Source organism: Staurois parvus, unplaced genomic scaffold (assembly GCF_062004578.1).
Source record: "Staurois parvus isolate SC_StPar_1 unplaced genomic scaffold, SC_StPar_1.0 ptg000402l, whole genome shotgun sequence".
Classification (NCBI taxonomy): domain Eukaryota; kingdom Metazoa; phylum Chordata; class Amphibia; order Anura; family Ranidae; genus Staurois; species Staurois parvus.
The window spans coordinates 4,046,184-4,064,160 of record NW_028318198.1 but is presented as its reverse complement, the minus strand read 5'-3'; the positions used below and the strand labels follow the sequence as shown (position 1 = coordinate 4,064,160).

Here is a 17,977-nt window from a genome sequence, read left to right as displayed (position 1 = left end):
TCCTTGATGTACTGTGTTTATTGTGAACTTTAAGAGAGAGCACAGAAATAAATCACACCAGAAAGATAGAGAATTCAGTATATTTTGTATTCTGTTCACTTGCTGTATTGCAAGTTCAGTGTTCTATGAGATTTTATTGACCTATTGCAGCCATTTGGAAACCTCTAAATTCTGTTGATTTGACTCAATTTGTTTCATAACTTAGTTGGGTAATCTACAGGTGCATAAAGATTTGTTGCATGGTAAGTGGCCAGTTTGCCCAAACTGATAATCCCATTTTCACTACACACTGTAAAGACAAAAAGCTTTTTTACTTTTAGGCTGTAACTGGAAAACTTACCTCATGTATGCCTCTCTGTTGATATATAGTGGGATCTCTCACCAAACACAGAGCTGGCAACAAATATTACCAGAAGAAAAATGGCATTGTAACTTTAAATTAATAAATATTAGAAATGCTACAAGAAAGATACTGTATGCAGGGATTTATTTTAGGGATGAATTTACTAAAGGCAAATAGACTGTTCACTTTGCAAAGGAATTTTCTCCAATCATGTGCAAGCAAAAATGTTGTTTTTTTATTCTTCTTACACAGGGTTGGGTATTCTTTGCAAAGTGAAACTTCACCACATTCACTAAGGTCTGGGGTAAATTCCATTGTAAAATGCAACTTCCCTTGCAAAGTGAACAGCCTGTTTACCTTTATTAAATCAACCCCATTGCCTTCAGATATCTTCCTCATGATGTTGGATTTAACAATGCCATGAAAAAGTAGTGACACTGCTTTTCAGAACTGATTGGTGGTCTTTAGTCCACCCTCCAAAACCCAATGCTTTTCAGTGGATTTCCACCGATTTTCATCAGTGAAAGTCACTTTATTCTGAACATGGGATATATGGAACTGATGAAGGTCAAACAGCTCTTCAAGTGATATCGGCTTCATAGCTCCTCAGCTGTTTGTAAAGTGAATGGGTATGGTTTTGAGTGTTATTCTGAAAAATAAGAAACTTTCTCAAATCATTTTGATATGTCTTGTGTTTTCAGTTGTAAGGTTAAGGGTTAATCTGGAGAATGCAAAATCTGGTGCAGCTCTGCATAGAAACCAATGAGCTTCCAGATCTTATTGTCAAATCTTAATTGAACAAGCTGAACTTAGAAGCCGATTGACTACCACGCAGAGCTGCACCAGATTTTGCACACTCCAGTTTTAGTAAATCGATTCCTGTGTGTTCTTGAGTTACCAGATGAGCAGCACTGCTACAGCAGATATGACTGATTTCACTATGTGTGGGACTTTTTCCATATATCCAGGTCATGGTAGGGTTAGTATTAGTGCAATTCATTTGTTATTCCAACAAAGCACATCCAGTTGAATGTAGCTATCAGCTGAGCGGTTCCACTCTTACTGCTATTTTTTTAATCTATTCTTTTTCATGAAGAATAAAACAATCAGTGGGAGATACCCTAGTAGAAGGAATGAGACTCCAGAATGAGTGGTAACAAACTCAGGAATCCAGACTGCACTTTGCACTCATTTTTTTTTTTAATTGCTGTTTAACACATTAGGGTTCTAACACAATGACTGTCATTTAAAACACATGAATGTGGAAAATTCACCTGTAAAGAATGTTTGCTGAATGTCAGATTCACTGCTTTATAAATATACCCCATGTTAATTTACCATATGCAGGTATATCTGTTCTATGTATAACCTTTATCCTTCTTCTTCTAGGGTCTTACTGGTCCCCCTGGCTTGCAAGGCCCACCTGGCCCATCTGGAGACCCTGGTGAGAGAGTGAGTACCATACACAGTCAGCCTGTAATAAGCTAATTCATGTCTTTACATCAATAAAGTAATGTAGGGTTTAATTAGATAATGATCACTACAAATGATTTAGCAAACATTTCAGATAGTTTAATGTTTTTTAACTTTCTACATTTAAAGAGTGTTTTGTTGGTATCACTTATGTGGTCATTTTCCCTAGGGTCCACCTGGTCGTTCTGGATTACCCGGTGCTGATGGATTACCTGGACCTCCAGGCACCATGCTGATGTTGCCGGTGAGAAATAGGTTTTCTTTGATATTGTTCAATAATGTGCAGCTTTCACATAGCACACAGGGAATTAATTAAGCAATCACTGACCTTGTCAGGGTATATTTTGATGCCCTATTGCATAGATTCAATGAAAGTTTCCTCATTGAAAATTTTGTTTTTCCCTTTATTGGATTAGGAGTTAAAAAGATAAGTGTGGACACATCCAACATTTCACGTATGTGTGCAAGAAAAGTTCAAAACCAGACATATCTATTTATCACACTGCAGCTAGAATCTGAAATCAGACTTGCAGACGGTGTGCCATTTTTTCAAATATTTAAAAAGGGCAAACTCTAAAAAGTGGGGGTAGGTGATCATAAAGTAAGTCTATTACTATGGAAATCTTTTGTCTGGTAAACCTGGACCATTATACCACATGCACATTAATGGAATGCTTAATTATTTGGCTGGAAATGCCCTTTAATTGTAGCTGCTCAAATACATTTATAAACTACAAATTGATGTTTATATAAACTTTTACAAACATTTCGAAACATTAAAATGTTTTAGCTTAATCAACACCTGTTTCTGCCATTACAAAAACACTTGTTTTACCTGGATTTGTTCTCGCTACATAAAGGATGCTTTGACTGGCTGGCAGGATTGGGTTCTAAGGAGCTTTTATACTGTTTACTTTTAACTGCTCCTTATATAGAATCTCCCAGAAGTGAATACACCCCTCATATTTTTGTAAATATTTGATTCTATCTTTTCATGTGACACCGAAGAAATGACACTTTGCTATAATGTAAAGTAGTGAGTGTACAACTTGTATAACAGTGTAAATTTGCTGTCCCCTCAAAATAGCTCAGCCATTAATAACACGCAGCCATTAATGTCTAAACCCCTGGAAACTAAAGTGAGTACACCCCTAAATGAAAATGTCCAAATTGGGCCCAAAGGTTCAATATTTTTTGTGGCCAACATTATTTTCCAGCACTGCCTTAAGCCTCTTGAGCATGGAGTTCACCAGAGCTTCACAGGTTGCCACTGGAGTCCTCTTCCACTTTTCCATGACGACATCATGGAGCTGGTGGATGTTAGAGACCTTGCGCTCTTCCACCTTCCATTTGAGGATGCCTCAGAGATGCTCAATAGGGTTTAGGTTTGGAGACATGCTTGGCCAGTCTATCTCCTTTACCCTCAGCTTCTTTACCAAGGCAGTGGTCATCTTGGAGGTGTGTTTGGGGTCATTATAATATTGGAATACTGCCCTGTGGCCCAGTCTCTGAAGGGAGGGAATCATGCTCTGCTTCAGTATGCCTCTGTACATGTTGGTATTCATAATTCCCTCAATGAACTGTAGCTCCCCAGTGCTGGCAGCACTCATGCAGCCCCATACCATGACACTCCCAACACCATGATTAACTGTAGGCAAGACATGATTGTCTTTGTCTCCTCACCTGGTTGCCACCACACACGCTTGACACCATCTGAACCAAATAAGTTTATCTTGGTCTCATCAGACCACAGGACATGGTTCCAGTAATCCATGTCCTTAGTCTGCTTGTCTTCAGCAAACTGTTTGCGGGCTTTCTTGTGCATCATCTTTAGAAGAGGCTTCCTTTTGGGATGACAGCCATGCAGGCCACTTTGATGCAGTATGTGGTGTATGGTCTGAGCACTGACAGCATGACCCCTCACCCCTTCAAACTTTGCAGCAATGCTGGCAGCACTCATGCGTCTATTTCTCAAAGACAACCTCTGGATATGACGCTGAGCATGTTCACTCAATTTCTTTGGTCGACCATAGCGAGCCCTGTTCTGAGTGGAACCTGTCCTGTTAAACCGCTGTATGGTCTTGGCCACCGTACTGCAGCTCAGTTTCAGGGTCTTAGCAATATTCTTATAGCCTAAGTCATCTTTATGTACAGCAAAAATTCTTTTTTTCAGATCCTCAGAGAGTGAAAGCGATAACACCAAATTTAACACACCTGCTCCCCATTCACACCTGCGACCTTGTAACACTAATGAGTCACATGACACCAGGGAGGGAAAATGGCTAATTGGGCCCAATTTGGACATTTTCACTTAGGGGTGTACTCACTTTTGTTGCCAGCTCTTTAGACATTAATTGCTGTGTGTTGAGTTATTTTGAGGGAACAGCAAATTTATACTGTTATACAAGTTGTACGCTCACTAATTTACATTGTAGCAAAGTGTCATTTCTTCAGTGTTGTCACATGAAAAGATAGAATAAAATATTTACAAAAATGTGAGAGGTGTACTCACTTCTGTGAGATACTGTATATTAGGGACTTTTCTTATTATGAAGCCTTAATAGACTTGGTAATCTGGGAATTGTATACTAACCAATTTATAAACTGCAGGTACTATATACATATCAAAGGAATCACTATATATTAGGAATATAATGTATACTGTTAGTATACCATGGGGCAGCTCAGGTTTCCTTATGAAAGCATTATAGCTACATACAAAGGCAAATTAGACTGGGCGTGCATTATTCTTTACTTACTGGACATACATAGATTTCAATATCTAATGTTGCTTGAGATATATAAATATATATATATATATATATACACACACTCTATAGCCACTTTATTAGGTACACCTTGCTAGTGCAAAGAAAATATCCCCCACACCATTACACCACAAGCCTGAACCGTTGATATAAGAGATGGTATTCTGCATACCTTGGTTGTAATGAGTGGTTTTTTGAGTTACTGTTGCCTTTCTATCAACTCAAACCAGTCTGCCCATTCTTCTCTGACCTCTGACATCAACAAGGCATTTTCGTCCACATAACTGCTGCTCACTGGATATTTTCTCTTTTTCGGGAACATTCTCTGTAAACCCTTGAGATGGTTGTGCGTGAAAATCCCAGTAGATCAGCAGTTTTTTAAATACTCAGACCAGCCCGTCTGGCACCAAAAACCATGCCACGTTCAAAATCAGATAATTCCCCTTTCTTCCCCATTCTGATGATTGGTTTGAACTTCAGCAAGTCATCTTCACCACGTCTAGATGCCTAAATGCATTGAGTTTCTGCCATGTAATTAGCTGGTTTGCAATTTGTGTTACCAAGCTATTGAACAGGTGTACCTAATAAAGTGGCTGGTGAGTATATATATTTATATATATATTCACCGTGTATATTACATTTACCTTCTGTATTTATTGTATTTCAGTTTCGGTATTCAAGTGATGGAGAAAAAGGACCACCTATCTCAGCACAAGAAGCCCAAGCTCAAGCCATCCTTCAACAAGCTCGTGTAAGTAATTAGAAAATATGGTCAGGTTGCTTCCTTCCTTTTTTAATAAGAAGATGTGGAATGCATTGCAGCTAGTGTAACTAAATTCCCACAACTGAATATATAGTGTACTGAAACAGTTTATTTTGCCACTGGAAACTATACATGAGTCAGGCATGCTATTGGCACAAAGTTTTTCAGAGAAGGATAGGATGAGTACACAGAATAGGGATTTATTTGTGTTAGGTCTTAGTCTAGGCCAGGGAATATAGTCATTTAGTGTTAGGTTTAGTAGTTATGTGTTTAGGACATTAAGTGTTGGGGATGGTGGGGTTTTTAGTAATAGGGTCTTGTTTTGGCAGGTAGGTTAGGTTAGCTGTTCAGTTTTCCAGAAGGTGAGTGTTAAGTAGATCTTAAACTCAATCACTAAAATGTCATATAAACTATAAAAACTACAGTCATTTCAAAGGTTGTTTTCCATCTTAAATCTGCAACCTTTGTGAAAATGATACCTGAATTTCCTTGTTCAGACATTTCCTGTATGAGGTGAAAACTGTCTTCCAATTTTGTGGGTTGTCACCCTCTCACATGCTCCTCAGATGGAGACTATGAGTGGTTGTGCCAACACCCATTGCACAGTCATGGTCCACTGTTGTCACTATCAGGATACCAGTCCAGATCAATGATGTGACGCTGACAAAGAGAGTAGACAGTAAGTAAAAGAGGCTGAAAGAGATCAGCAGCACTGAGATTCATAAAAGTAAAAATAGTATTTTGAGGAAAAAAACAAGACAATTGATACTAAATGTTTATGCAAACTTAATGTCACCTAGTTAAGGTTTAGATCTACTTTAGGTTTTACTTAGAAAAATAATAGACAGCTACAGTATACTATACACAATACACTATTTCTCAGCAATGGGCTCTCATCAGCAATAACAAACATATTAATAGTGTACATGTATTCTTAACATTACCTTATTTCATGTCTGCATATGTACATATTTGGAGCTGATGCACAAATGCTGAGGTGGAAGTAAAGGCTGACCTTTTATAACCCAAGCAGATTCCAGCTGTCATTTGTCTACGGAAGGTTAGCATATTAAAGCAAGCATTAAAATATTTGAGGGTATTTTTATTTAGAAATATTCTGAAACATATTTAGATTTAATATTTATATTAAAAGGGTTTAACATGCTACTGTATCTAGTTAAAAGCTCATTTTTTAATCATTTTGATCTAATTAATAACATTGAATTAACTAGCACCATGCGTACATCATTTTCTTATTTTCATGGAAGGGAATACATTTTAATGGGTTTTTTTTATGGTTATTTTGCAGATTGCCATGAGGGGACCTCCAGGCCCAATGGGTCTCACTGGAAGATCTGGCCCAGTGGTATGTAGCCCTTACTAGAGTTATACCCACCCCCAAGTAATGCTTTTTCTCTGTGTTTTATCTAAAAGTGAATGTTTTAGGGTCTGTCATCTAAATGATATGTCTATTATTACATATTTGCAACTAGAGATGTCATAGTCAATCTACATGGGAGGTATTGTAAGAGGACATTATTTAACCACTTCAATACCAAACACCTTACCCACTTTCTGCCCAGGCCAATTTTCAGCTTTCAGCCCTGTCGCACTTTAAATGACAATTACGCGGTCATGCAATACTGTACCCATATGAAATTTTTATTAGTTTTTTCACACAAATAGAGCTTTCTTTAGGTGGGATTTAATCACCACTAAGTTTTTTTCTTTTTTGCTAAATAAAACAAAAAACACCTGAAAATTTTGAAAAAAAATGCACTTTTCTTCATTTCTGTTATAAAAGTTTGCAAATAAATAACATTTCTTCATAAATTCTGCGTCATTTCTTTGGTGAAAATAATAATAATAATAATAATTGAATTTGTATTTTTTTTTCAAATGTTTCTATTATTTTTTTATTCTTTATTTTATTTTTAATTTTTTTACTATTTTATTTTTCAGCACACTGTGACCAAAGCAGTACAATGTTACCATAGTAACTTTGAACTACTCTGGGCAAGTGATCAGGATTTTTTTTATTAACACATTATGATTGCCAATACCAATGTATATCATTGATATTTTCAATCATTGTTACTGAATGAAACTGATTCATTCAGTCTTTTGTTGTGATTAGCTGTGATTGGGCAAATCTGGTCACATGATACAGAGGGGCTGTGATTGCCCCTGTCTGTATCATGTGACTGCCTTGACCAATCACAGCTAACAACATAATTGTATACAATGGATGGCATGACAGGAAGGCATCCATTGTATACAATTGACATGTGATCTGCTGTGATTGGTCAAAGCAGTCACATGACACTGGCAACGGCTGGTGTAGTGATGTCATCTGCTGTGTCCCATGGACACAGCCAGTGACGGATTCCGCTGCTGCATGGCCCTGCGGCTGCATGAGCGGCTCATTTTGAAAGGATGTCATATGATGCCCAGTCACAATGGCGAGTGTCCCGCCCAGCCATCAACCTGCTATAGTTCGGGCGGGAAGGTGTTAAATAATAGCCTGGCGCCCAACTTTTTTATCAGGCCATTACTGAAGGGCACTTAGGTTTTCCAACTTCTAATGTACATTCAGGGGGAGTTGATATGATTATTTGAATAGTGGAGACTTTCAGTGAAAACTAACACTAAAAAATACCCAACCCCCTTTCTTTATTTACAACTGTAATAAAAACACTAACAATAAATCCATGGGGTTAGATTATTTAGTATTAAAATTCACAGGCCAAATCCCCCATGACTTCCAGAATGAGTGAATGCCAATTATATTGTGTAAGCAAGGGGCCATTGACTTTCAAACACGGTAGGGTAATTCATTAATTTAGTAAAAAAAGAATTGAAAATGCGTAGCTTTTGTTTTTCTTTTAGTCTGGTTTCACAAATGTGCAGGGCTGGGTTGCAGTGCAATTTTAAGCCCTGTCCGGTGCAACTTTGTTCAGTGGTTCAGAATTGATGCCGCTGCAAATTGTTAAAGTGTATGACATTGGAGATCGCACCTGAACCAAAGCTGACAATTGTACCAGTCTCTTTTTGAAATCGCACTGTGGCCAGCCAACACATATGTGAACCAGCTCAATAGAAAATCCTTTTGGTTCACATGACATGTGAATCGGATCCAATTCAACATGCATCCAATTCACATATATGTGAACCAAGACTTAGAGCATTAAAGAATTGTTTTATCAAAGACTGAACAAATAATTCAAATGCCAAAACTAGCAACATGTTGGGGTTGATCTGGTGCAGCTGTGCATGGTAGCCATTCAGCATCTAACTTCAGTTTGTTCAGTTAAAGGGGTAGTAAACTCTCAAAGTTAAATTTTACTCATTTAAATAATCAATACATGCTGTACAATTCACTGTCTTTAGATGACTTCTATCCTTCTAACTTTTCTTGCAATCCATCACTGTATACTTTTATGATATCACCGGCACATGCGCATAATGTCCCTTGTTTACGGCACGCTTCTCGTGCCCTTAGTCCTTGCATTAACATGCCGTGTCTTGATCACGTCCTCTGTGTGGCATTCCTGTGAGAGCACAGGCCCATTTGTGAATTTTGCTATGCTGGACAGGGTTGCAATAGTAATCACAATGAAAACAAGGCTTGGCTACAAACTCACTATGCATGCGCAAGTTTATGGCAGGGAGAAACAGAAAGGGCGGAAGCCCAAAGTGCTGCAGACAGAGAAGACAATATTTAGTATGGCGTTAGCTTTGGACAGGGAGGAAAAAATTGCAAACTGCACTATAAACAAGTAAGAGGTATCACAAGGAGTCACTGACTGGGCAGAATGTAGTAGAAAGCTTGCACATACTGGCTGCATTGATATGGAGAGTTTGAGGGGCAGTTTTCACAAATCCTTAGATTTGGTGGCTGCATTCATTTTCTTTTTAGGCTTTTTTTCCCTTTAAGCTTTGATTGGTTTCTTTGAATAGCTGCACCACATTTTGCACTCTCCAATTTTAGTAAATCAACCCATTTGTGTTTATTCACGACATAGATATCCCTTTAAAGTCTATGCACAGACTTAAACATGCATACAGATTTGCCATCATTTGGATTATTTTGTTTTGCTTATTAGCCTATTAACTCTTAAGAGAATATATTCCAAAGTTTTAATAGGCCTTTCTTCATCAAAACAAAATATATACTTTTTGGAGCTTTCTCTTTTTACGAAAGAATGTTATTGATTGCGGTTGTTAAATGTGAAATCACTATTTTTTAGGTTGTTTAATTACCACTTTGGTAAACCACATGCAGCATTGCATATTTTATTTGCGAGAAACTCTTGTATTGAAAACAATTCCATGATCCATTAAAGCATGGATGTGTGGACAACATTGATTGCAGCTAGAGCATTATGATTACACATTTTGTCTAATGAAGTTTATGAGCTGCAAAGAAATGAAACAAGCAACCCAGCACTTAAAAAGCACACTGATATATGTAATGGGTATAGTTTAGCAAAACTTTAGATGCTAAAATGGAAGGCTATATATTTGATTAAACTTTGGGAAACTAACAGACTGTGTAAAATAGTTTTTTTATGGAGTACATAATATTAAAACAATTTGGTTATAGCTTAAAAAGTGTAACTCCACCTAAACATAGCTTGCATTTTGATATCAGGCTGTCCTAGGCATAGCTGAATAATGACAGCCTTTTGTAAAAGCATAGGGAGAAGCATGCTGTTTTTTTTTTTACATTCACATCTACCCTATGATACACTTATTTCTATATTTAATTTTTGAATTTAGCCATAAGGGTCCAATCACCCCACAATGCTCATGCTCTTTTGTGCTTACAGATGTGTTACATTAGGTATTCATATTGAATAGTCTGGTAATGCATTTCAATGCAAATAGGCCCTAATTTCAATAGCAATGTACCCCAACACAGTCTTTGCATCCCTATGACTAAGCCCAAGCCCGACTAAGGCTGAGGCTAAGGCCGCTTCATGTTGTTCGTTCACCTGGGCTGGTAAGGAGTAGCAGACATCCTTTCCTCTTTACACTTACTAGCCCTGTGTGTTATCGTGTGCTATAGTGAAAATGGTCTGCAGCCCATTGTATATGTGCATTTAACAATGAATGGCAATGCATCACAACACACAGAAACATATGTTAAAATATGCTTATAACATGCATTTTGTACTTAGCAGTATTAACCAAAAAACAAAAATGTAATATATGGCAGATTACCAATCCTTAGATTTGGTGGCTGCATTCATTTTCTTTTTAGGCTTTTTTTCCCTTTATTAATTTATTTTTTTATTTATTTCACCTGACGATCCAGTCAGTGACACACTTCCTGTCTTAAGGTGTCTGCATTCTGGATGAAGTAGTAAAGCAGATACCTCTGGACAGCAGCATTGTCAGTCTGGGGAGAAGGTAGTGTTACACCAGTAGATTTAGATGGACCAGACTAACAAATTGAAGCTGAACTCCAGCTAACACTTGATAAGCAGCTACAGTTTTTTTTTCCTTTTGGGATAAAGCTTTTAAATAAATGAATAAAAGCTGACCATTGTAAGCACCACTGTCAGTGGTAAATGGTTTGACTCAACTCTCTAACTGCTACTTTGTCTGGATAGCTTGATCTGTTAAAGTAAGTTGAAAAAGAAAAGACTTACTGACCATATCACAAAGTTAAAATAAAGGAAAAAAGGCTAACAAAGAACACATATGCAGCTACCTCCTCTAAGAATTGGTGAGCTGAAATTAATGTTTTTTGTTTTGGGGTTTATTACCACTTTAAATGTCCACAGGCATCCAGAAGATAGAAACAATGTAAGAAAAGAGAGAATGATCAGGTTTAGGAGGACATACCTTTATGGTGCCCACACACAGGAGACAAATGCTGTTTACATGATCTCTCTATCCTAGAGTCACAAACTGCCTATTTGTTAATGTTAGTGAATATTGTAGACATCCTTGCCAACACCCTGTAAATACCAGGGAGTCATCCTGTTTTTATGCCCGACTTACCATGTAATCCTGCATGAAATATCTCTCGATTCCTTTCATTTACCAGATATCTTACAACTTGCGTAGTTGTCAGGTTCTGTTTAAAATGCTTCTAAAATGGAGAGTTTAATTCCATTCTTTTGAATGCTGAAATTCTCATCTTTATATTTTAGTGTGTTTTGATAAATTATTTTAGCGGTGTTTTATGGCCACAGAATTAGGTTGAAACACATGTAAAATACCTTACTTGTGCATTACTATCATACATTTTAAATGCAAAAAAAAAAAATGAGTAAAGGAAACCTCTACCACTAAAATGAAATGCAAGTATAACACATCATCACACATCATCATAAAAAGGCATCAAACACTTTATATACACATGTACATTGCAGCAAAGCCAAGACTTACAGTATGTAAGATGCCCATAAAGTGCAGATTTAAAAGTTGATCAAAATGCATATTTTTTTCTCAAAGCAGAAGTGCACATTCATCCTAAGCATGAGGGGTTGAAACAGAACTGATGACTGTTTTTGGGAGACCTCTCTGCTGAAGTCCCCATTTTGAAAAAAATAAATGTTTTTTCTTAGTTTTTGTTATAAAATGTTGTAAATAAGTGATTTTTCTCCTTCACTGATGTGCGCTAATGAGGCTGCAGTGATGGGCACTGATAGGCTGCACTGATGGGCACTGATAGGCGGCACAGACTGGGACTGTTAGGTGGCACTGACTGGCACTGTTAGGTGGCACTGATAGGCAGCACTGATGAGCACTGATAGGCGGCACTGATGCACACTGATAGGCGGCACTGACTGGCACTGATAGGCGGCACTGACAGGCGCTAAGAGGTGGCGCTGATTGGCAGCACTGATAGGTGGCAATGACTGGCATTGATAGGTGGCACTCACTTGCACTGATAGGTGACACTGAAAGGCAGCTCAGATGGGCACTGATATGAGGCATTGATGTGCACTGGTAGGCACTGATATGTGGCATTGATCAGGCACTGATGTGCACTGGCAGGTGGCATTGATGAGCACTGACAGCTGGCATTGATGGACACTGACAGGTGGCACTGCTGGGGCTACACTGATCATCAGTGCCCTGATGATCAGTGTACATGTCCCCTCTGAGGAATGCTGATTACCGGCTCTCCTCTCCTCTCGAGCTGTCAGTGTGACAGTTTGTGAGGAGAGAAATGCCGATAACCGGCATTTCCCTATTTATATGCGATCAGCTGTGATTGGACACAGCTGATCACATGACCGAGCTGACATCTTCCTGCTTTTTCCAATGATCGGTGATCCGCTGTGTCCGAGGGACACAGTGCACCACGGATCGCCACGCTGCGCTCTCCTGGAGCCGCGCACGCGCGGTTAGGGTAGGAGGTCATCATATAACATTCTCCCAGAATGAGAGAACCACCTTGCACCCATCATTTCCTTATATGGCAGGCGGGAGGTGGTTAAGGACAACTGACCTTTATTGTATACCTGTATGTAGTGTAATTTACATGCACTGGAAAGCAAAACCCCACTTGATTCTATTGGCAATTATTAATACATATTGCCATCTTAAACTATTAGCTCGACATAACCTAACAACTGTTCTGCCAATAAGCTATACAAAATATCACATTATATTACAGGAGTCTTTCAGCTGCCAGTTGTGAATGTACAGCAAAGCAGGGTACATAAGCTGATGACTAATTTCTGCACAGCATGACTTTAGTACTATGAGCTGTCATACCTGAGAACCTGCCAACTTTTGTTTTTCATTTAGGTTACTGGCTTTTGGGGTGTCAGGCTCAGTTCCGTAGGGAAGAGCAAAGACAAGGATAACTGCTGGAGGAAGGATTCTGCTCTCTCTTACCTCCAAGCCTACTGTGTATGGAGAAGAACAGTGAGAGAAGCCCTTGGCCATTGCTAAGATCTGACCCCCTCAAAGCACAACTGCTGTTAAGTGAGGTTGGAGTGCCCTTCTTCCTGTATCCCCTTGCCATGTGACATAGCACTTGACCAGAGACTGGAAAAGAATGCCTTCAATCTCAGGCAGGCACCTCACTAAAAAGGAGGTCTAAAGTTTAAATGCGCAGAAGTTGGGGGGCGCAGAGCTCCCCTCTCCCCCTCAAAGTTCCAATGAGACTCTTAGCCACCCTACCTCTCACAAAGCCCTTAACTCCCCCCCCCCCTTTACTTTCCCAAGAGCCACACAGAGCCCCTAATTTCAATGAAACCCACAGAACTCCCTTTCCATTTCACAGCCTCACAGCCATTGGCAACAATTTAGTGCATTCTGTAACCATTACATGCCTTTTGTCATGGTGTGCTGCTATAAACTCCTCTCCCTGCCCCACCCCTATCAGGCTGTTAAAAACATGCCTGGGTATGTGTACTATACCTCAACTGTTGAATGCATGCAAATGGTACAAACAATAAAGTACTGTACTAGATAATTGACTTAATCCTGATCAGTTGTGTGAATATTCACTTCAGTTATCCAGTGATGTGCAGATGGAATAGATAAACTGGGATTTCCTTTTCTAATGACTGTATAATTTAGGTGAATCTTTACGCATTTTATTGTCTGAGTATTCTTAAACCCTTTAGTAAATCACTATCATTTTTCTAGACAGGGATTCTGGGAGGCTGAAACAACATTTTATTACTGATACCTATTGGGGGGAGGTCTCAGTGGTGAGGTCTTTTTGTTTGGGCTTCAATCTTTGCCTAATACAACCATTTAAATAATAATTTCAGTTACTGCATTTTTTAAATAGTTACATTGGTGCAGCTTGGATCAATGTAACTATGCATATATCATGCCTGTGGGATCCCTCTAGCAGCAGGAAATCACTCTAGTAGGCACCACTACTCCAATGATCTCTACTTGCTTCTGAGTCCCATGCTGGGTGGCTGCCCTGCTGCATTCTGAATATAGGGAGGTGGCCTCTTGGCATGGGTGCCATTCCGCTTCTTTCACTCAGAGAATGCTTTGGAGTCATTCAGAAAATGCAAAGAATTCTTGTTTTCTCAGTGCAGCAGAGCAACCACTTGGCAGGAGACCCAGAGCTAGTGGAGATCACTGGAGTAGTGGTGTCTACTTCAGTGATTTCCTGCTTCTATAGGGATCCCACAGATATGGTATATGCATAGTTACATTGGTCCAAGAGGGACCAATGCAATCTATATAAAAAATGTCATACCTGGAATTCTCCTACCATTGCAGAAGAAGTTTCTTTCTGCTTTTTTTTTCTCCCTAATATAAAGTAAAAGAAAGATATACCGATATAGTAAGATATCCTATCATGAAGACTGCAGCTAGTAGGTCAAGTCGGGACCTCAAGTAAGGAGATCTTTTTAGGATGATACATATGCTGATGATTCAACCTGACAGCATTTGTTTAAAGCCATTCCATGACTACCACTAGCAAAAAAAATAAATTTTCCTTGGTCAGTAGGCATCTGCTATTGCCACATCATTTTACCTTACATTGTTATAGAGCACGTATAGCAGGTCGATAACCTTGAAGTACAGACATTAGAAAACAGTAGTCTTCTTGACACAGAGAGAACAGCTTGCATGACAGTAAATAAATGTTCTATAGCTGTTGGTGCATTACAGAGGCGTGAGGGGTTTTGGATATTAGTTCTGCAGTTTTACTGCCTCTAGCTGCCAGAATATGGGATATTAATGCATGTTTATAAACCTGTGTGAATCCCTATGTGAGCCGTTTAGCTCTTGTACCACAAGGAGGCTGTAGAAGTCCAGTTATTTTATTAGATAAGAACACAAAGAAAGCCTCAGCAACTGCATTATTTTGGGAACAATGTGGGTGTGCATTAAGCAATACATTTAAAGTTTCTAATCTATGCCCATATTGCAGAAATATTATATATTGTTTATGAATATTAAACACTGAATGTTTCCAGCAAATGTAGGAAAGTTGTTTTATTGCTTACAATAAACCCCTGGTGGATTTTTTTGAGCATAAGAAGATGCTGTGTCACTGTGTACAATAACAGGAAGGAAAAACCTAAAGAAAAATTGAAGCAACCTAAATGTGGATGTTTTACCTTTTGCAACCCAAATCAGTATTTTCCATTACAGTATACAAGGATGGGCACTAGTATCTAAATTATCGTGAACAGCAACAAGATATATATTTTTTTATTTCTAATTTTTAAGACCACTCACTATATTCAATAAAATATATAATAAGAAAAGTGAAAAAGGCACTAACCCATGGCAACCAATAGGATGTGACTTTGTTGATATCCTACCTGAACAAGATGGATTATGATAGGCACTACATAATTTGCTTTCTTTTAACACAACTTTACTGAGTAATATATATATATATATATATATATATATATATATATATATATATAAACTAATTTCATTGGTGCATGATTGGATAATTTAACGGAATAATAATATACATGACTGGATAGTTTAACTTAATACTATTAATACATTGTGTGAACGTTTTCAAATAATTTAGTAAATCAGCCTCAGTGCCTTTCCATGTAGCATCATGCCTTCACCTAGATCTGTGGCCGTGAATAGTGATAAGCGAGTTTTGAAAACCAGCCAATTCCACATACTGCAGTTTTTTTGAACATTTGTCCAGCCTACAGAAATTAATACAATCCATGACTTAAAATTTTTAAGATTGTCTGTGTTTTTCAATTGACCAGATTGATATAGGACAACCAAAAAAGGCTCTCCTTCATTCACCCCAGAAAACTGTGCTGTAAGAAGTCTGTGGGAATAGATGAAAGGTATCCAGCCATAAACAGATAGTCACATAAAATGTGAGATAGTCTGGAAAGGAATAAGGAAATATATATGTTTTTTTCCAGTACAAATCATTCATATATACAGTAATAGCATTTGTTTGCCCTTGCCCACAGAACTTAGGTAGGAGCGGAAAACATAAACCAAGAATGCGTATGTCCTTTTTTTTTTGTTTGTTTTCAAATTTCTAACCATCAGTACATACCTTTGGTCTAGCAATTAGAAGACGTGATGGGGCTTGTTTCAGCAGCAGCCAAGAAGTGCAGCTCAGGTTATACACTGGCTTAATTTCTGTCTTCATATGCTTCTGACTGATGGACTGGATAAGTCACTGGAGCGCCACATATAGTACATGCAAGGCTGCACTTACCTTAAAAGCGCTCGTAGGTGCATGCCTAGGGCAGCAGGATTAGAGAAGGCATTGCTAAGCATCAAAGTATACCAAATAGTATAAATATTATTATTATTAATATACAGGATTTATATAGCGCCAACAGTTTGCTCAGCGCTTTACAATATAACGGGAGACAATACAGCAACAATACAGTTCAATATAAGAGGGATAGGAGGGCCCTGCTCCTTGGAGGTTACAAGCTAGGAGATTTTTATTTCATTACTATGTTTTCTTTCTTCTGGACCCTCTGAACATTTGTGTCTAAATTCAGCTGCAGACCTGTAATAGTAAAGAGATATTAGGAGTAGTTGGAAGACTCACTATAGATTACAACACACACAGCCATCTTTCTTTTGTTTTGTTTGTTGGTCTGTATAAAAATAGAAGCTGTGACTATAAAGCAAAGAGCATGCTTAAAGTGAAAGAAAAGCCTAATTATAACTGATGTTCCCTACTCCATCCTCCTATGTATCCCGCTTACCCTGCATAAAAAAGATTTGTGTTCTTACCTATTTTTAATTCTATCCAGCCCGGTTACTTGATTCTCGGGCTTTCCTGTGTAGGGGAGTGCTCGACAATATCTGTGAATTCCCAGAGCCATGACATCACAAATAGGCTCCCATGTCAGAACTTCCTCATCTCCCCTGCAGAATCTTTTTTATACAGGTGTAGCGCCACCTCAGGGGCTTCTGGAAATAGCTAGTTCTTCCCTAATAGTTCAGAGGCTCCCCACCACCACCACAAGCATCAGTCCACGCATCCTGACTCCAGTAACTCAGTCTAGGGGATGTCTTATTGAAAGTAATTGCTTGCAGAGCTATAAACAGGAGAGGTGTTAGGGCACAGGATACTCCACTGAATTATTTGAGGACACTTCTCTAGGCTCCCATTCCAGGATTCTGCTGAGGATAGGGGAATGTATAGTACTAAGAGACCCTGTGAGAGCTGTTTCAGTCCACAGCTACCTCTGGTACTTGCATCCCAAAAGTGAACAGTCATCAGGGACTGAAATTCAGGGTCAGTACTCACTCAAGTCCCCAAGACAGATGCACACATTCCAATTTCCTCTGGACACAGTCCAATGAGAGAAACAATCCTTTTTCAGACCCAATCCCTTATGGTGAAGTCCCACAGCCAGCTCTTTAGAAGGCCCTCTGCTCTGACATCGTTGAGGCCGCAAAAACAGCTACACCAACACAGGCTACCTCAGTGGGGCAGCACCCTCTTCCTCCCATCCCCATAGGCTTGGAACCCCATGAGGGCTTCAAACTATTTATCACCTACACAGCCACCTTCTGGTCACTCCTCTTTAGGGATTGACCAGGGTATGATAAATATTCAGGCTGGTCATTTGAATCTCTTCCAGAGGCAGGGGTAGATGGATGGGGGTGGGAACATTTTTAAGAATAGTTATAGTTTGGATTTTCTTTAGATTTTCTTCC

General features: G+C 38.8%; 1 protein-coding gene across 7 annotated transcripts in view; it reads left to right on the top strand.

Annotated features, from left to right (window-relative positions):
* Positions 1 to 17,977, top strand: part of COL11A1 (collagen type XI alpha 1 chain) — a 282,954-nt gene that overhangs the window by 119,369 nt on the left and 145,608 nt on the right. For all 7 annotated transcript variants that reach the window (XM_089686598.1, XM_089686599.1, XM_089686597.1 and 4 more), the window contains 4 exons: positions 1,733 to 1,795; positions 1,986 to 2,060; positions 5,252 to 5,335; positions 6,657 to 6,713. In XM_089686598.1, coding sequence (XP_089542724.1) covers positions 1,733 to 1,795; positions 1,986 to 2,060; positions 5,252 to 5,335; positions 6,657 to 6,713 — 279 coding nt within the window. The remainder of the gene's footprint in view (positions 1 to 1,732; positions 1,796 to 1,985; positions 2,061 to 5,251; positions 5,336 to 6,656; positions 6,714 to 17,977) is intronic.